This window comes from Leptodactylus fuscus, chromosome 4 (assembly GCF_031893055.1).
Source record: "Leptodactylus fuscus isolate aLepFus1 chromosome 4, aLepFus1.hap2, whole genome shotgun sequence".
Taxonomy (NCBI): Eukaryota; Metazoa; Chordata; class Amphibia; order Anura; family Leptodactylidae; genus Leptodactylus; species Leptodactylus fuscus.
The window spans coordinates 151,015,818-151,034,349 of record NC_134268.1 but is presented as its reverse complement, the minus strand read 5'-3'; the positions used below and the strand labels follow the sequence as shown (position 1 = coordinate 151,034,349).

The following is an 18,532-nucleotide window of genomic DNA, read 5'->3' as shown; positions in this document are numbered from 1 at the left end:
TCATGAAATAAAGAGGATTTATATTTGACTTCTTCATCTCGTTGCTGGATGATTTTTCGCTTTCAATTTGTGATTCCTCTCCATGCCGAGGGAGCTCCTCATAAGGGCAAAGCTTCGCAAATACACAATGCATATCAGAGATAAAAGGAAAAACCAGTGACGGGCAACTGCAGGAGGGCTGAGTATTACTCCTTTTTCCCCTTTTTCCCCTATTTATACCCACAAATAAGACTGGAATGGAAGTTTGTATGTGTGAAAGATCTGGAAATCCTATGACCACAAAGTACGACATTTATCTTGATCAGAGACGCAACCAAATATTAGCTGAAAGAATTGCTATATGCAGCTGTGTTTTAACTTTATTTTGAAGGTATGCACAGATATACAGAGCCTTGAGTCCAGTTGTTTTTGTATATTTTTTTTTTATATTGCATACGGCTTTGTAGATTGCTGAAATCTGAGAAGGAAAGCACAAAGATAAGATCTTGGAGGGAACCAGTTCCCCATGCACGTTTATAAGTAGCTCCTTTTGTAACAAGAACGCCAAAGGAAAATAAATAAATAAATAAATAAATAATAAAATAAAAATGCAATGTGAAAACAAGACCACAACGACAACCTGTGCCTGTGGAATAGGAAGGTGAAGTCAGGAAAATAGGAGAAGTTCTTGCATCTGCTCATTCAAGTCCAAAGGTACTTGTCTCCTCAACTGCTATCAACAACTTTTCATGTAACATGGAGTATGATGGGTACGGTGGAAGGTCCAGGCGGTTGAAGCACGTGTGCGCCCTGTACATAAAGGGTAAAGAGATTATGGAGAGCTGCATTTTGTTTTACAAGATAATATTTTTTTAATTTGCACATTAAAGTTATGTTGAAGACCCAAAAGATACTAAATTCCCAGCACCTGACAACAGACTTCACATTATTTCATGGTAGGCTTAAAGCTTGCTATATACATAAGATATTTATCTGGTGGATCCAGATATCTGATCTCTGTATTGGTCATACACATAAGATTAATAGCAAATACTACTAATATAAGCTAGATCTGCATATACAGTCCTATGAAAAAGTTTGGGCACCCCTATTAATCTTAATCATTTTTTGTTCTAAATATTTTGGTGTTTGCAACAGCCATTTCAGTTTGATATATCTAATAACTGATGGACACAGTAATATTTCAGGATTGAAATGAGGTTTATTGTATTAACAGAAAATGTGCAATATGCATTAAACCAAAATTTGACCGGTGCAAAAGTATGGGCACCCTTATCATTTTATTGATTTGAATTCCCCTACTTTTTACTGACTTACTGAAGCACAAAATTGGTTTTGTAACCTCAGTGAGCTTTGAACTTCATAGCCAGATGTATCCAATCATAAGAAAAGGTATTTAAGGTGGCCAATTGAAAGTTGATCTCCTATTTGAATCTTCTCTGAAGAGTGGCATCATGGGCTACTCAAAACAACTCTCAAATGATCTGAAAACAAAGATTGTTCAACATAGTTGTTCAGGGGAAGGATACAAAAAGTTGTCTCAGAGATTTAACCTGTCAGTTTCCACTGTGAGGAACATAGTAAGGAAATGGAAGACCACAGGGACAGTTCTTGTTAAGCCCAGAAGTGGCAGGCCAAGAAAAATATCAGAAAGGCAGAGAAGAAGAATGGTGAGAACAGTCAAGGACAATCCACAGACCACCTCCAAAGAGCTGCATCATCATCTTGCTGCAGATGGTGTCACTGTGCATCGGTCAACTATACAGCGCACTTTGCACAAATAGAAGCTGTATGGGAGAGTGATGAGAAAGAAGCCGTTTCTGCACGTACGCCACAAATAGAGTTGCCTGAGGTATGAAAAAGCACATTTGGACAAGGCAGCTTCATTTTGGAAACAAAAATTGAGTTGTTTGGTTATAAAAAAAAGGCGTTATGCATGGCGTCCAAAAAGAAACAGCATTCCAAGAAAAACACATGCTACCCACTGTAAAATTTGGTGGAGGTTCCATCATGCTTTGGGGCTGTGTGGCCAATGCCAGCATCGGGAATCTTGTTAAAGTTGAGAGTCGCATGGATTCCACTCAGTATCAGCAGATTCTTGAGAATAATGTTCAAGAATCAGTGACGAAGTTGAAGTTACGCCGGGGATGGATATTTCAGCAAGACAATGATCCAAAACACCGCTCCAAATCCTCAGGCATTCATGCAGAGGAACAATTACAATGTTCTGGAATGGCCATCCCAGTCCCCAGACCTGAATATCATTGAACATCTGTGGGATGATTTGAAGCGGGCTGTCCATGCTCGGCGACCATCTAACTTAACTGAACTTGAATTGTTTGTCCAAAATACCTTTATCCAGGATCCAGGAACTGATTAAAAGCTACAGGAAGCGACTAGAGGCTGTTATCTTTGCAAAAGGAGGATCTACTAAATATTAATGTCACTTTTCTGTTGAGGTGCCCATACTTTTGCACCGGTCAAATTTTGGTTTAATGCATATTGCACATTTTCTGTTAGTACAATAAACCTCATTTCAATCCTGAAATATTACTGTGTCCATCAGTTATTAGATATATCAAACTGAAATGGCTGTTGCAAACACCAAAATATTTAGAACTAAAAATGATTAAGATTAATAGGGGTGCCCAAACTTTTTCATAGGACTGTAAATATCTCAAAGGTATGGTCAATTTTAGCCTAAACTCCATAAGGAAACTATAGACTACCAGCGGATGGACTATACTCTAGTAACTGGTTACAATAGACCAGTGCTTTTACTAACCTTTTCAGACTTAGGGCAAGCCAGAATTTATTTTTCCCTACCAAATAATTTTTACCAAAAGACAGTTTCTGAATTTATAGCTGGAATATAAATTTTTTAACTAGTAAATTTAGGAAACTTCACCAAAATCAACATCAATACTGCATGCATTTTTTCTGTTGCAATTGTAATGCAATTGTAATCGTATCACAACCTCACTATGTGAATGCATCCTCAAAGAATCACCATGCCATACTTTCCTCCCATGATGCAGATGTTTACTCGATGGTGGGATTGTTGATATGACATAACTAAATTGCCCAGTGAAGGACAAGTTTACTTTAAGCAAAATTGGCCTTTCATTTTAAATACCCTCATTGTTGTCCAATTGCTGGCAAAAAGTTTACAAGAAGGTCAACCCAGGGACTTTTGTGGTATTTTTAGAAATTGGTTATTACAGCTCATGAGTCTTCTGTGCATAGTCAGCGGTAGTTATGGATCCAGGTGCAATTCCAGTCTCCACGACCCCAATGGGTAACCCCCACCTGGAATCCTGTTTTTCTGTATTTTCTCTGCAGGAGGCATCTGTACAGGATTGAGGCACTCTCATAGTCAAGTATTGGAAGACTTGGCTAATATCTGCAGTAGAAAGTGGCTACCTGACATCAGGTGAACTATCTGCAACAGACTAAAATGCTACATCCTGGGAGAACAAAGCAACTAACTTGCTTTGTATAATGCACTTCTGTCTGAGCATTAGAAACCATGCACATAATATAACAAGATACAGTAGCTCATATGCAGCATAAGGAATATAAAAAGTCAATTACCTTGGAAGAGAAGTTATCTTTCCCCATTTTTCTATACAAAAGCGCCTGAGTCCATTGCTTCCTCGCAGGGCTGCAAACCCCTCATATGGCACACTAGATGTCCCAGTCACAAACTGTAAAAGCCGTAACCTCTGTTCATTGTTAAATCTTTCCACAGCTGCCCAAAACCACCGAATGACAATGTGGCCATCGTGATACCCTAGAAAACCAGGAAAGGGAAAGAAAGTGCAGATTGTTTATGGAAGTGCATGCAGGCTGTATGGCACCATAGTAGAGAGCCACATGACCCCTGTGAGCTGCTGTAAAGGTTTTGCTTGGAGCCGATAGTATAGAAATATTCTCCCCTAAAGAAGCTCGATTTTTTTTCCTTTACAATAAATGTTCTAAGGTGTAATATGATTGTACATTACCTCCTCTGTATTCTGTGTTATTACGCCAATCATTTAGGTCGATTTCTGCTGTACCTGCGATGACTAGTTCAAGTTCTCTAGCATCAAACACAGAAACAAGTCTGGAGTCTACAACCTGAAATATAAGCACAGTATAGTATTATAATCTATTCTATTCATACAGCTGCATTCAGATATCACAATTGTGGCTCAAGATGATGACCATTATTAGTGAGGACCACACTACTATGTGTAGTGAAAACACATTATGTAAAATTCCCTAAGAATATGTTTGTATGGCTTACAGAGCCAAATGAATATCTTCTAAGCTGGGTGTCTCAAACTCGGCCATGCAAATAGGTTGCACATAGAAACATTTTGAAATTTGAAGTTCCGCATTCCTCATAAATTCTATATAATACGAAATTATTGTTAATTTATTTATTGGCCCCACATTGTTTAATGTCCCCCAGCAGTGGACCCATACTGTTTTATGTCCCCCCAGCAGCGCCTCCATTCAGTTTAATATCCCCCTGAATTGGAGCCACACAGTTTAATGTCCCCCATCAGTGGCCCAGCATAATTTAGTGTCCGCCAGCAGTTGCCCCATACAGTAAAATTCCCCCAAGCAGTGGCCCTATCAGTTGCCCAGCATAATTTAATGTCCCCAGCAGTAGCCCCACATAGTTTAATGCCCCCCCAGTAGTAGCTCTATACAGTTTAATGTCCCCCCTGCAATGGCCCCAGTACTTACCTCTCTGCTCCCGATTACGCCCTCTTCCCCTTCTTCAGGTGCACATATATTATAGTAGTGTGCCTGGAGCAGGGAAAGACAGTGGTAGGAATAGGCTGGGAAGTGGAGAGGTAAGTATATACACTGAGGCTGCCCTGAGGTTGCCCTGAGGTTGTAGGCTGCAAGTGTGCGGCCTACAAACTCAGGAAGCTACAGAACCGGGTTGGGGCTCTTTTCCACCTGTGTGCGATGCCTGTGGTGTCATGTTGTTTGCTAGGCAGAGGCTCAGGGGTGACACATTGGATCTGGAGGGTTCTTATGCTATTCCTGTGTTATAATATGAAGTGGACCTACACATTAGATAGTGATTGAACAACTATTAAATGAACAGGCCATACAAGCCATACACATTTTAGACCATACTGGCCATATAATTTCAATGCCAATGGGTGAAGATGAACACTTTTCTAGATGTGTTTTTGAAAAAATAATTTTGAGATGAAAGGTCTGTCAACGTCTTTCCATAAAATGATGGTGTGTCACAGACTGGTAAAAACAATCATGTATTCTTAAGCACCACCCAACTAATGTTTATTATGGTTGAAGTTGTCTTTTTTTATTCACTTTAATGTGTATTATGTATGGGTAACTTAAGATAGAGAAAGGTGCGCTTTTTACTAGTTTCAGCACTATCGCAGACAGGGAGAGGATAATAGTTGGATCCACAGGCCAAGGATTGGGCCACTTATATGGAACCAATGCTGTAGGAATGCTTGTTTCTGATAACTAACCTAAGTACATGAGCTGGTGATGACCCACAAAAGAACAAAGGCTGTCCGGTGATAGCATTTATTATGCAGCACAAAAGGATCATTTGTAGGCAAGACATTGCCCAGTATAACAGGGATGTGCTTTCAACAAACTATGATGAACCCTAACATCACCCTACTCTATGCAGTTTACATGGGCTATAAAAGACCAAAGCAGACAAGTGCTGGCTGATATGTTACTTCATTGATCCATGCTCATCCTCTACTGCTGAAGCCTGTGTAAGGCTAGGTTCACACCTGTGCCCTGTCTTCACTCAGGGACTCCATTCCCCTTCCACTTTAAAAATGCAGAGAGAAAAGTCCTTCAAGCAGGACTTCTCTCTTTGCATTTTTCCGCCCTTTTCAGGGGGAAACCCGGCAGACCCCATTATAGTCTATGGAGTACTGGGGTTTCCGAGGGTAACTGGTTTTTTAGGCAGATTAGGTTTCCGTTTGGGGGGTCCCGAAGCAGACCTCCAAATGGAAAAACCAAACACTGGTGTGAACCTAGAGAAATATAGATTTTAGCTATATAAGTCCACCAAAATATACCATGTAACATTATCTTTATACATACTATGATACAATTAGGCAGAAGTAGTGACCCAGCTCATTTTTGTAACCTTTCAGAATGTCACCCCCCATTTCACAGCTATTTCTTTAGACATATTACTGCCATTACAATCTTTCATATAACATTCAGAAGTTTGCATGTAACATTTTTGTTATTATTCCTTTTTTCTGATATCCAAATATTAGCAGTCAAACATACAGTAAGGATCAGATAATCTGTATATTTAGATTCCTATGGTTTTGGAAGTGGTTAACTTTCTGGTAAAATGCTATTAATTCTTCAACATCACAGAAAATTGCCATTCCAGCTTGCTCTAACCAATCCAAAATGTTGCCTGAACTAAGATATTGAAAACTGCTTTTGGACCCTGAAAAACTATAGGGAATATTGTATTTGAATAAATATGTTCATGATAAACAATAGGTGTTAAGGGTTATTATATAATGGTAGAATTTTCATTTTCAATACAAATCTATGTCTGAAATACAGGCATAAAATATTTTTCTACAGATTGTAAATATAAATTTTCTATAATTATTGGTAAGATTTAAAGATTATGAAAGTCCTATTAGAAGTTCTGCATTCTGTTATCAACACCATAACATAGCCAATTGTCTAAGGTGTACTGGCCACAAATATCCTAGATATTTACAGATGTATATATTTGTAGCTCCATCTTGTGGTTCAAATACAAACCAGTTTGTCTAGTCCTAAGAAAAAACTTAATGTATGATCCCAAATTATCATCCAAAAAGATGACTTGAGTGACACCAATTGAGTTGCTTCCGTCTCAGCTGGTCAGATCAGTATATTATTTTCCAAGGGGCATGTTAAAGTGACACTCCGGTAATTTCATTTTTTTTCTTTCATTATGTACCTCTGACATATAAGTACGGAATTGTGCAAAAGTTCTAGGCAGGTGTGTGTGTGTGTGTGTGTGTGTGTGTGTGTGGGGCAAAAATGCTCCAAGACATAAATGCTTTCAAAAAATGCAAGTGTTAATAGTTTATTTTAACAAAATGATGTGAATGAACAAAATTGAAATCTAAATAACATCAACATTTGGTTTGACCACTCTTTGAAGAAGGAATCTTAGAAGTGATGATATGGCCCCCACAGAACTCTGATCTCAACATCATCGGGTCTATCTGAGATCACATTATAGAGAGAGGGACTTGAGCAGGTACTGTCCAGGAGTTGGCAGATGCTTTAGTCCAGGTCTGGGAGGACATCCCTCAGGAGACCATCCGCAACCTCATCAGGAGCATGCCCAGGCGTTGGAGGTCATGCAGGCACATGGAGGCCACACATACTACTGAGCCTCATTTTGACATGTTTTAAGGATATTACATCAAAGTTGGATCAGCCTGTAGTGTGTTTTTCCACTTTAATTCCATTGGTTAATAAATTTAATTTCCATTGATGATTTTTGTGTGATTTTGTTGTCATCACATTCAACTTTGTACAGAACAAAGTATTCAATGAGAATATTTCATTCATTCAGATCTAGAATGCGTTATTTGAGTGTTCCCTTTAGATCAGGGGTGCCCAATACGTCGATCGCAATCTACCGGTCGATCGCAAAGGACTTATGGGTCGATCGCGGGATGCAGCCAGGAGATCCCCAGTGTCTGCTTGTTCACAGCGCAGGCTGAAAGTCATCTCCAAACACTTGCAGGCGGGGCCGCCGCAGCCCTGACTGCGAACGAGTGCAAGGCCCTTGCACTCATTCGCAGTCAGGGTTACGGCGGCCCCAGCCTGCTAGTGTCCGGAGATGACTCTCAGCCTGCGCTGTGAACAAGCAGCACTCCGGCTGCTCCCTCCATCCCAAAGAGCGGGGAGCGCGTCATCCCCTGGAGCTGCTCCTGCCCAGCCTGCAAGTGTCCGGAGTGCTTGTTCACAGCGCAGAGTGAGAGTCATCTCCAGAAAGTCTCATCGTGCACCCTCTGCCTATTCTCTCCTATGTATGTGTACAGCACAGGCTGCTGCTGATGATGACTCAGCTTCCTGCTTCCTCACACAGATAGGAAAGAATAGCAGAGAGGAGGCTGCTGGGAACTTCCTGTGCTGGCTGGAAGCTAATTAGCATATTAATAAAAACGGGCTCACTCAAAAACCACTGAGGCAATTTACATACTAAATGTAGGTGTGAAATAGCCTTTCTAGAGGCTATGCAAGTATGTGCTTAGTTAAAAATTACTTTTCCCAATGATAGAGCTCCTTTAAGTCTATGAGGGATCTGAGAATATACTTATATCCCTAGATCTAATAGAGGAGGATATCTACGCCTGTACTGAATTTTTGGTTATTTACTTACCTCATAAAAGCCCCGTACAAGAGCTTCAGTCTGTTGTACCACTCCCCGCTCCACTCGCCACTTCACCATTTTCTCGATATATTCCTTCTTGTTTTTCTCTGTAACCTGTACATTTGCACCTCCTGACTTCAGCTCTCTCTCCGTGACCTGTCACATGTAAATACCAAGAAGGGTTATTTAGTGTCAACGACTCATTTATAGATTCTATCCTATTAGTGGAAAGCTGAGAGTTTACTGAGTCAATACAGCATAACACATGCCAATGTTGCTAACACAGACCATGATTGTTAAAAAACAGTTCTAAGGCTTAGTTCACATCTTCCCAGAGCCTCATTGGGAATATACCATAATGCATTGATATAAATCAGCCACTGAGCACAATGTTCAAAAAGAAATATACCGCACAGTATACATTTTTCAAGACCCACTTTATGCATTGGAAAAAAAGGCTTTAATTTGCACAGCAGTATCAGGATTGGGCCACCACTGGTTGGCCAAAGGTTGCCTTCTCCAATGAGTAATGTTTATGCTTCATCATATAGATGGACATTGGTGTGTCGGGTAAGAACAAGATTATGCAACCATTGTTGGAAGAACACAAGCTTGTAGCGACAGCGTTATGATCTGGGGATTTTTTTCAAGACGTTCTCTGTGCTCACTCATCCATGTGGAAGACACTGTGAATTATTTGGAGATGAATCCACCTTTGCAGATCATATTTGATCACAGGCGTTACTTGAAGCTCCTGTGCCCCAGTGCAAAATCTGGCCCCAACCTACTTTCTGCCTTTGAAAATCCTGGTATATTTTATGAGACAGAGAGACCTTTGCACTCTCTATAGCTACATCCCTGCATACATCCATACATGCTGTATGTCTTCTCTGCGACAGATTCAATCTTCCAGCAAGTCAATGCGACACAACACATCACATGGCTAGAAATGTCCAACAGTGGTTGAAAGGACAAGACCAAATCTTCCAATTACTTCCTTAGACCCCTAATTCCCCTGACTTTAACCCATTGAGCATCTGTGGGACCACCTCGATCATTGTGTTCTTTTTGTGGATTGTCATCCATGCACCCTCCAGCACACTGGGATGCACTGCAGACAGTATGGCTCCAGATAACTGAGGCATCCTGCCAGCAGTTTATTGAGTCACTCTCACGACTCTGCATTTGCATCTATTATTTACTAGGGATTTAACTATGCAGCTATGTCGGTCAGTGGTTGAAGTTGTGCCAGCTCAAAATTCAGTGCAATTGGTTGTTGTTCTGTGCTCTAGCTTTGTGTTTTGCAAATGGGATTAGATCCCCAGTAATGTGATTTTTTTTCCCCTGATGTCCTAAACGTTCCCAATATCATATGTTAATCATTAAGACTTTTCCATACTTTAACATTTGACCAGGGATCTCTGCGCAGAAAGACATATTTTAAGATCAATGGTTTAAAAATCTTTCCAGTAAAAGTGTAAAAGATGTAAAAGACAGCAGTTTGTCAAGAATACCATGGAATTGATGGCCCTTAAAACTGTGGGTAGACTATCAAGTAGTTGTTTCTACATAAGAATGTAAATCTGGAAGAGGAGCTTGTTAAAGATGAGGTAAGACTTTTTTTTTAAGGCATTTGTCCTATTGTAAATATTACACGGAATATAACTGCAAAAAATCCAATAGGATTGGTGTTTGTCCATTTTATATAAATTTATTTTAAATGTAATCTGTTAGTTCCATGTGTAAGGGGTGCTTAGAGGGTTCCCCTTTAAAAATGGTCACAAATATAGCTTCTTAACAGTAGTTTTTATTTTCTTCACAAAAAGGCACAAAGACTTGATGGTTGCAGGCATAAAGAGTGGAACAAACAGGTTGTCGCGCATACTTGATACTACACACTCGAATGTTGCAGACTTTAAGCTCTCCAATTTACTTTTGAGCAGTTCTTTACATCACTGCGTGATCCTCCACTTGTTCCCTGGGAGTCAGTTTGCACCCAAAGTAGCTCCCGTCAGCCAAGCCACTCTGGATCTCTAAGACTCCCACCTGCTACAGCCGGTCCCATTGAAGCATTTCCTCAGAGTTTGCATTAGCCATGCTGTGTAGATCTGCGTCAATGACTTTTCCAGGCTTGGTAATCTAATTACAGGGACCACTACCAGTCTTGACATTATGAGAGATGAATCTGCTGTGGACAGAACTCCAACTCAACCATTCAAGTGATGTGGGGTAGTACCTGCACCATGTCTAATGAGAGTAGTGGTGCAAGGATGAAAATTTCTGGAGCAAGAGTACTTCACAGAGTTCTCTTCATTCTACCAACCACTCATCTTTAAAGGGAGTCTGTCAGCAGAAAAATTGGTATCAAACTAAGGACAATACCTTGTAGGACTGCTTCTACACTCTCCAAATATGTCTTTCTTATTCTGCATTGCATCTCAATTTTATTCTTATGCAAATCAGCTATTATATATTCGTATAATGGAGATGATAACTGTAAGCAGTTACTTTACATTTATAAACAGGCATTAAGGTATAAAAAGAGAAATAGTTGAAAAAAAATGTCATCTGCTCAAAAGGCATTTAGAAGAACGTAGATGAATTACTAAGTTTTCTGAGTATGTTATTAATAAATCAGCATGTGGCAGACTACGGCATGTCATGTATGCAATATTCATTTTACATGTTCCTTAAGTAAAAAAAAGAAATTAAGCAAAAATACTAAAATGTATTGCTTTTACATATCAGTAAATGCTAGCTGTGTTATCAAAATTGGTAGGGACACAATATAACAAATTTTTTTTAATTTCTTGGAGGAATGACACAATTGGGAGTTTTAATGAAAAAAACAATCCAAATTTTTATTTTATGGGGATGCAAGTATTCACTAAACAGGCATGTCAGGAGCAGCGACAACAAACTCTTTGGGGCCTAATGCACCCAACCATATTATATATCTATGCAGTATGATAACTTGTAATACAGCAGCTATAAAGTTCTTGGGCTCTAACTTTATTCTGGGGCACTTAGAGGCTTCTACTGATAGATTCCATATGAACTTGTGAGAAAAACATATGCTCCATTGTATGCCATATCGTGCAGATATTCTTACCAAGAAACTTTGAATTTTCTCAGTGCCTCAGAAACGACAAGACAGCACATGGAACAGCTATAAGTTCCTAATGTGGACCCATAAGAAATCCAAATATATATAGCATTGCCTTTAGGATACCTAATATAAATGTCAGGAATTTTATATAGCTAATATATAGAAAAAATGCAAATAGTTTTATAAATTCCAATATAGCTTTATGGGTAACCTTATCTTTAACTAACCTGACCAAACACTTCCTCATTTACAGTGAACGTTAGATCCAAGATGTCTGTAATGTCGTTGTCCTTCATCCACTGCAGGCTTTGGTGGAATTCTTCATCTAAGTATTCCAGGTCACTGAGATCACAGGGACTAGAAAGGTAATGGTAAAAGTGAAAACTGGACTATAAGGTATTGTAAAGAAATTGTACTGTATTACACAAGCAAAAAATTTTAAGTATAGACAAAGTCAGCAGCGAAGTGTTATTACATGTTATTACATAGTGAGGGTCTATCTTTGCATCCTCTTTAATAAATTTAGGAACAGTGATAGTGAAATTAAACACACAGATTTATATAAACTCTCTATGTTACTGACAGTGCCTGTTTGTACTCACAGTCTTAAAAGAGCCTTGTAGAATGGCCGTGTGAAGAAGGCATCCAAAAGGTACTGGTGGATGAGGGCAAGGCCAAGGATGCGACCACTGAACCGGAACCTGCACAAAAGCAAATCTCTTTATACATAGATATAAATCTGTCATATTAGTTTAAAGAAATAAGTAGTGTAAAGTATATATTAAAAAGAGCCATAAAAAGAAAACACAAAAAGGTCAAAGACGTTTAAAGACTAAGCTGAGGATAGAATTTGTATCAGGGAGAAGGGTGGGGGTATCCAACACACACAGTAGACAGTTCTTGGCCACCAGTAGAGATGAGTGAGTAGTATTCGATCGAATACCTCCCCTGCATAGTTATTGGTGTACTCGGTTGAATACCACGTGGTAAACGCAGTAAAAATTTGATGCCCCTCCCACCTTCCCTGGTGCTTTACACCAATAACTATGCAGGGGAGGTATTCGATTGAATACTACTCGCTCATCTCTAGTCACCAAGTCTACTGCAATGAGCTAGAAATGGGTAGAAATGGCAAAAAGCTATGTTATAGCTCACTATACACAGCTCAGTAAGCAGGTTATGAATCTAGAGGCCATATTTAGCACATCCACCCCCTTGGTAGTGCACCTAGTATTAAAAAACACACCCATACTTTTGGGTAAATTGGTTGTCACTTGGTGAGATGTCAAACCTACACCTATGGTCAGTTAAGCATCTCTATCCCAAACAAATTCCACAGCTGAAAGCTCATTTGGCTGACAGCTATTCGGCCTCATGTCCCCATCTCTCGATGCACGCTGGCCTCTGTCTAGCATGCATGTGTTTTGAATGTGGAGAGGAGGGTAAGCCAATTCTAAACACTTCTGTCATGGCTTGGCTTCTGGGAAAACAAAGGGGTTCTGACAAAACTCAACATGCCTTATATTTACTATTGTCACAACATATAAGACAATTAGCAGATTTTCCAATATGATATCTCCTTGTGTAGGATTTAGTGCTGATTAGGAAAAGTTGATAGATTTGCTGTGAATTTTGGTGAAATACTGTGTTAAATGTTATTATGATAGGATATTACATACACAGATCTGAATGCATACAGTGTGATGGTGTAATGTGTAGTATAATGTACTTTAAAAGGGTTCTCTGTCTTTTTTTTTTTAATGTAGATTGTGAGCCCCACATAGAGCTCACAATGTACATTTTTCCCTATCAGTATGTTTTTTTTTGGAATATGGGATGGAAATCCATGCAAACACGGGGATAACATACAAACTCCTTGCAGATGGTTTTTTGCCTATGGCGGGATTTAAACACCAGGACTCCAGCGCTGCAAGGCTGCAGTGCTAACCACTGAGCCACCGTGTGGCCCCTGGGTCCTCTGTCTTTGACAATCCTTTTGGTTAGAAGGGTTACTTGAAATATGGGGATGAAAGGGTATACTGCTTTCCTAGGGAATTCCCTTTAAAGAGCTACATGAGACATTTACTTGACCTTCTCAAATATCCTATTGAAGTGGAGGGCTAAGGCCTGGTTTACATCTACGTTCGGTATTCCATTTGGGGAGTCCGCATGGGGAATGGAAAACCAAATGCAGATGTGAACCAGGCTTTACTAAGACAGGCCCTATTTGTATGTTCTATTAGGGTATATGAACATCATATACATTGGTCTCCAGTTTATGATCCTCCTCTATCATACAGAACAGGGAGTTGCCCTTTGGAGTATATTACATGATACATGTAAAGGCTGCCATGTAATACTGCAAATGGCTGTCTGTCTGTAAGATAAGATAAGATAAGATAAGATAAGATAAGATAAGATAAGATAAGATAAGATAATCCTTTAATAGTCCCACAATGGGGAAATTTCAGTGATACAGTTTCATGGATGGTACAGTAGTATATAACAAGAGAGAAAACACATACAAGCTCATGGCAGATAGAGAAATCCTAGGAATCAGAGCAACTAAAAAAAGAAAGAAACACAGACACACTGCAGGATCATTTAGTTCTCTGTGCGGAGTGATGTTAATAATACAGCCTGACCGTGGTTGGAGGACATGAGGAGGGGTCACAGCATGTAGATATAACATACAAAAAACCTTTTTTTTTTTGCAGAAGTGGGGGACATATGCAGCTATCATGATAACATGTGGCAGTTCCTTTGGTAGGTGGTGAGATCTCCTGCTCACAGCTGATAGTTCGGTATCTTGCATCAGCACTATTGTCCATTAACCACAAAAAATGCCCCAAATGTCCTTCATCACAAGCCCTCCTCCGTTCTTCTTACCACTGTGTTCTACTGCCCAAAGAAGTCTGAAGCCATCCAGGTAGACAGGGTGCTGATCCCTTGCCACGCTTCCATAAACACTGTATCTTTCCCTGTTAAAATTAGCAGCTTCTCTGGGATCTCAGGAGCACGACCCAGGGCTATCACCTCATCCCTGTTTTATAAGTGCTCTTCTAAGAAGTTTCTGTGTTTTGTAAGAGGCTTCTTAAGAACATTCCACTTCTGCATTGTATGTAATGCAGCGCATACATTATCATTATGGGATTTCACACAGTAATCATATGCAAAAGGTTAATAATGGCAGTTTTGCTGACAATACTAAGGATAATTAAGTGTTAATTATGTGCCTTTGCAATTTAATGAGCCAATCTGGCTTTCTATATGTTAAATATAAAGATTTACGAGGTTAAGGTCGGTGTGCTCACTGTTGAGCACTCTCCTGACCCAGCACATAAACTGTATAGTGTGGATTGTGGCGTACTGGGTAATGATGACATATGAGCACTGGGCCACATAAATCTCATCTGTTTGCTTTGACAAACGATCACAAATGGAGCCATTGACTTAATTACTGGACATAAGAATGTCAGGTGAACAGAGCGGTGCGGGGAGCAGAAGGTCTAGGCTCGGCAGCCATCTCTGGAAACACTGGCAGGATTGTGTTTGGCCCACAGCTGTTTCTTGGTGTGCATGGTTGGAAATGAAAGTCACATGTCTTGTCAGAAAAAAATAATGTGTGGGGGTATATAACATAGAAATGCTGACAGTGTGTGGCTAGAGATATATGTACAGTAAAAGATGATATGATAATATAATAATATTTGTATTTATATACTATATGGAACAATAACTTCTCTTATAAAATTGAGTATGTGTATATATATATATATATATATATATATATATATATATATATATATATATATATATACACACACACATATATACACACACACACACACACACACACATATATGGTATATGTAAAATATAGCTCAAATGTAATGTAACCTAGAGGCATAACGTCAAGCTTTTGGGCTCCAATGCAAAATTTGCAATAGGGCCCCTACCTTGTGCCATTTAGAATAGTGGGTTGTTTTATAGGGCTGAGGGAAGTTTGGAAGAAGCAGGAGGGAAACGAGGAGGAAAGGGCTGACCTGCAATTCAAACGAATTTTCTGGAGCGCAACTTTGCAGGTGGATCAGGCTAACATCATCTGTCCATAATGTCAATGAGTTTTACATCGATATGTGCTGTTAGTACTTACTTGTCTTACTTTTGTATAGGCTCATTTCCTTTTTTATGTATGCTTTCCAATTAAGAAATAAAGATTATGGTATATGTTTGTTTTTTATTTTGGACCTGAACTTCTTGTGTTTTATGCATGTAAAGATTGTTATTTGGTATTTGGACCAATATATGATTGTATTGGGGTATTACTCTCTACAATGGTTTGCTAGATCGTAAGGCAGTAGTAATTTTGGTGACATTATTAACATATTCATGGTCCTCTTGGGAATTTGCATGTGAATTAATAAAAATCAAGTTATATGTCTCCACAAAAGCTTCCTGTTCTATTATAGAGAAACCAATGATTTCAGTGGTAGGATTTTCTGACTTAGGCTAAAGACCCACGTTGTGGAAATGCAGCTTTTTTGTTGCAGATTATGTAGCAGTTTTTTGAGCCAAAGCCAAGAATGGCTACAAATGGAATTGGAAATATATAGAAAGGTCTTCTATATATATTTCTAACTTATGCTCAATGTAGTCCTGGCTTTGGCTCAAAAAACCACAACAAAATCACCAACAAAAAAAGCTGTGTTTCTGCAACGTGGGGCCTTAGCCTAAGATAAATTATATTACGTTTAACTTACTTTACCTGATGGTCCAGAAAATCTGCTTCACGTGCACAGAACTACAAGATGGTCTGGAATCTCACAATAGTAGTTATAGAGATAATCAATTATATATCACCTCTGATGAACTATGTCTGCATTCACACATTTGGTTTCATGTGGTAGCTGTATATTTATAGTAGCAGCTTAACCACCTAAGATGGTGACGTATGAGTGGCAGCCTCGATACAGAGCTCCAAGCTGAGAGCGACCTTTTATCTTTCCTTTTTCACACTTTTTGTCTGTCTTCAAGAATCCTCTAGTCAAGCAACCTGGCACTATGAATTAGTTAACTACAGTATATGGAATGGAAGAAGACTATTCTCCTTGTGTCTATTGTTTAGGCTTGGAAGATACATGCTTGGCTGGAATTTCCTGTGTATATGTGGCCTTGTTACTGTCCCCCATGAGCTAAGGAAAGCATGGACAACATGAGGCAGACAAAACATGTAGGAGAAACCTGCATGAAATTGGGGACTTCTTCTTTCAAGGTAATGTTTTTGGCGTCTATTGTTTACGCGAGGAAGATGCCTATGGTCGGCTAACTGGTATTTCTTTCTTTTACTGTGGACACATGGAACTCTGTTACAGCCTAGGAACCTACCATCTTTCCCCCCACGAGTTAAGGAAGCGTGGCAAGAGAGCTGCACCCTGTCTCCCTGGATGGCTTCAGACTTCTTCGGGCCAATAGAACAGGTGACAGTAGTAAGAAGATAGGAGGATGGCTTGTGACGAAGGATGGGGTACTTTTTGGGACATTTTTGTGGTTAAGGAACAATAGTGCTGATGCAAGATATCAGACTATCAGCTGAGCATGAGATCTCACTACCTACCAAAGGAACTACCACGTTATCCTGATAGCTGCATATGTCCCCTACCTCTGCAAAAAAAAGCTGATTCTGCTTGTTTTGCCTACATGCTGTGACTCCCTCCTGGTGTCCTCCACCCGCAGTCGGGCTGTATTATCAACATCACTTTGCACAAAGAACTAAATGATCCTGCAGTGTGTCTTCTGTTTCTTCCTTTTTAGTTGCTATGACTCCTAGTAGCTCTCTATCAGCCATGAGCTTTTATGTGTTTTTCGCTTGCTATATACTACCGTACTATCCATGATGCTGTACACACTGAATTTCCCCATTGTGGGAAATCTTCTCTTATCTTAATAGAAGTTCTGTTATCTAAGCCCATGTCTAAGGGCTTATGCACCTGGTAATAGTTGCAGTATTCGAGTGGACACAAAACACAAGCTGTGCTGTATTATTATGTTATGTGCCACCTGTACATATTTTATATGTGTAATTGGAACGGTTTCATTTTAAAGGCTGTTCCACTAGGGATGGGGGAATTTTATGAGCCGATGGTTCAGCTTATCCAGCACACGGCTGGGAAGAGGGAAGAGACTCAGAGTCTTCATCCAGCTTCAAAAGAGAGAGGCATGTGTTCCAGATTTGCTAGAGAAGATAAAGTGGAAAGGGAAAGTGGAGCCCATTTATTGCAGCCCTGAAACAAGGAGCGTTTGATGCCGTCAGTCTGAGAAAGGAGGTTATAGAGATAAGTGCCATTTCTAAGGAGAGTGTGAGGTTGCCCAAGGCCTTTGAGAGTAGACCATGCCTCACCACAGGACAGACAGAGAAAGAGGAAAAGAGAAGCTGGCATTCATGGCTCAATAACTGATTATCTTGAGCTTACACTGCTGGAAACCATCATCTGGCTCATCCCTCATTCACAATGGAACTTAGATCTGTACCTCCATATTACATTGGTAGCTGTTTTAGTTGCCATTATAACAGTAAAGCTGGAACTTGTTCTCATCTGCAACCCTGTGTCTGTCAAGTCATTAACTACACCAAGATCAAGGGAGAAATAGAAGTTGTCATGGGGCTCAACAACCAAGGGGGCCCATTTTCACTGAGACCTGGGAAACAATTAGTGATAACTATGGATGATCGAAAGTTCATATGGAAAACAAAACTCGTCTCCATTACTTTACTGGGACTTCAGAATGCCCGTATGTGACATAGTTAAAATGGCTTTCTTTTTTTGCTGTGAGGTCACAGTGTACACAGACTTTTTTTGGGGTGCGTTATATTTGTGTCATAGTAGGCATTATCTCTGTATTGTGATATAATTTTGAATATTATCTCTGTCCTGTGACATGTACATTATCCCTGTAGTATGACATCACTGTGTGCATTAGCCCTGCACTGTGACCTTACTATATGCCTTATCCTA

At 39.7% G+C, this 18,532-nt stretch overlaps 1 protein-coding gene across 4 annotated transcripts in view; it reads right to left on the bottom strand.

Annotated features, from left to right (window-relative positions):
- Positions 1 to 348: 348 nt before the first annotated feature.
- The window catches only part of HECW1 (HECT, C2 and WW domain containing E3 ubiquitin protein ligase 1), a 218,822-nt gene continuing 200,638 nt past the window's right edge, over positions 349 to 18,532 (bottom strand). For all 4 annotated transcript variants that reach the window (XM_075271220.1, XM_075271219.1, XM_075271221.1 and 1 more), the window contains 6 exons: positions 12,119 to 12,217; positions 11,744 to 11,873; positions 8,417 to 8,563; positions 4,005 to 4,119; positions 3,595 to 3,793; positions 349 to 789 (listed from right to left, as the gene is read on the bottom strand). In XM_075271220.1, the coding sequence (XP_075127321.1) occupies positions 678 to 789; positions 3,595 to 3,793; positions 4,005 to 4,119; positions 8,417 to 8,563; positions 11,744 to 11,873; positions 12,119 to 12,217 (802 nt within the window). In that variant the 3' untranslated portion in view covers positions 349 to 677. The remainder of the gene's footprint in view (positions 790 to 3,594; positions 3,794 to 4,004; positions 4,120 to 8,416; positions 8,564 to 11,743; positions 11,874 to 12,118; positions 12,218 to 18,532) is intronic.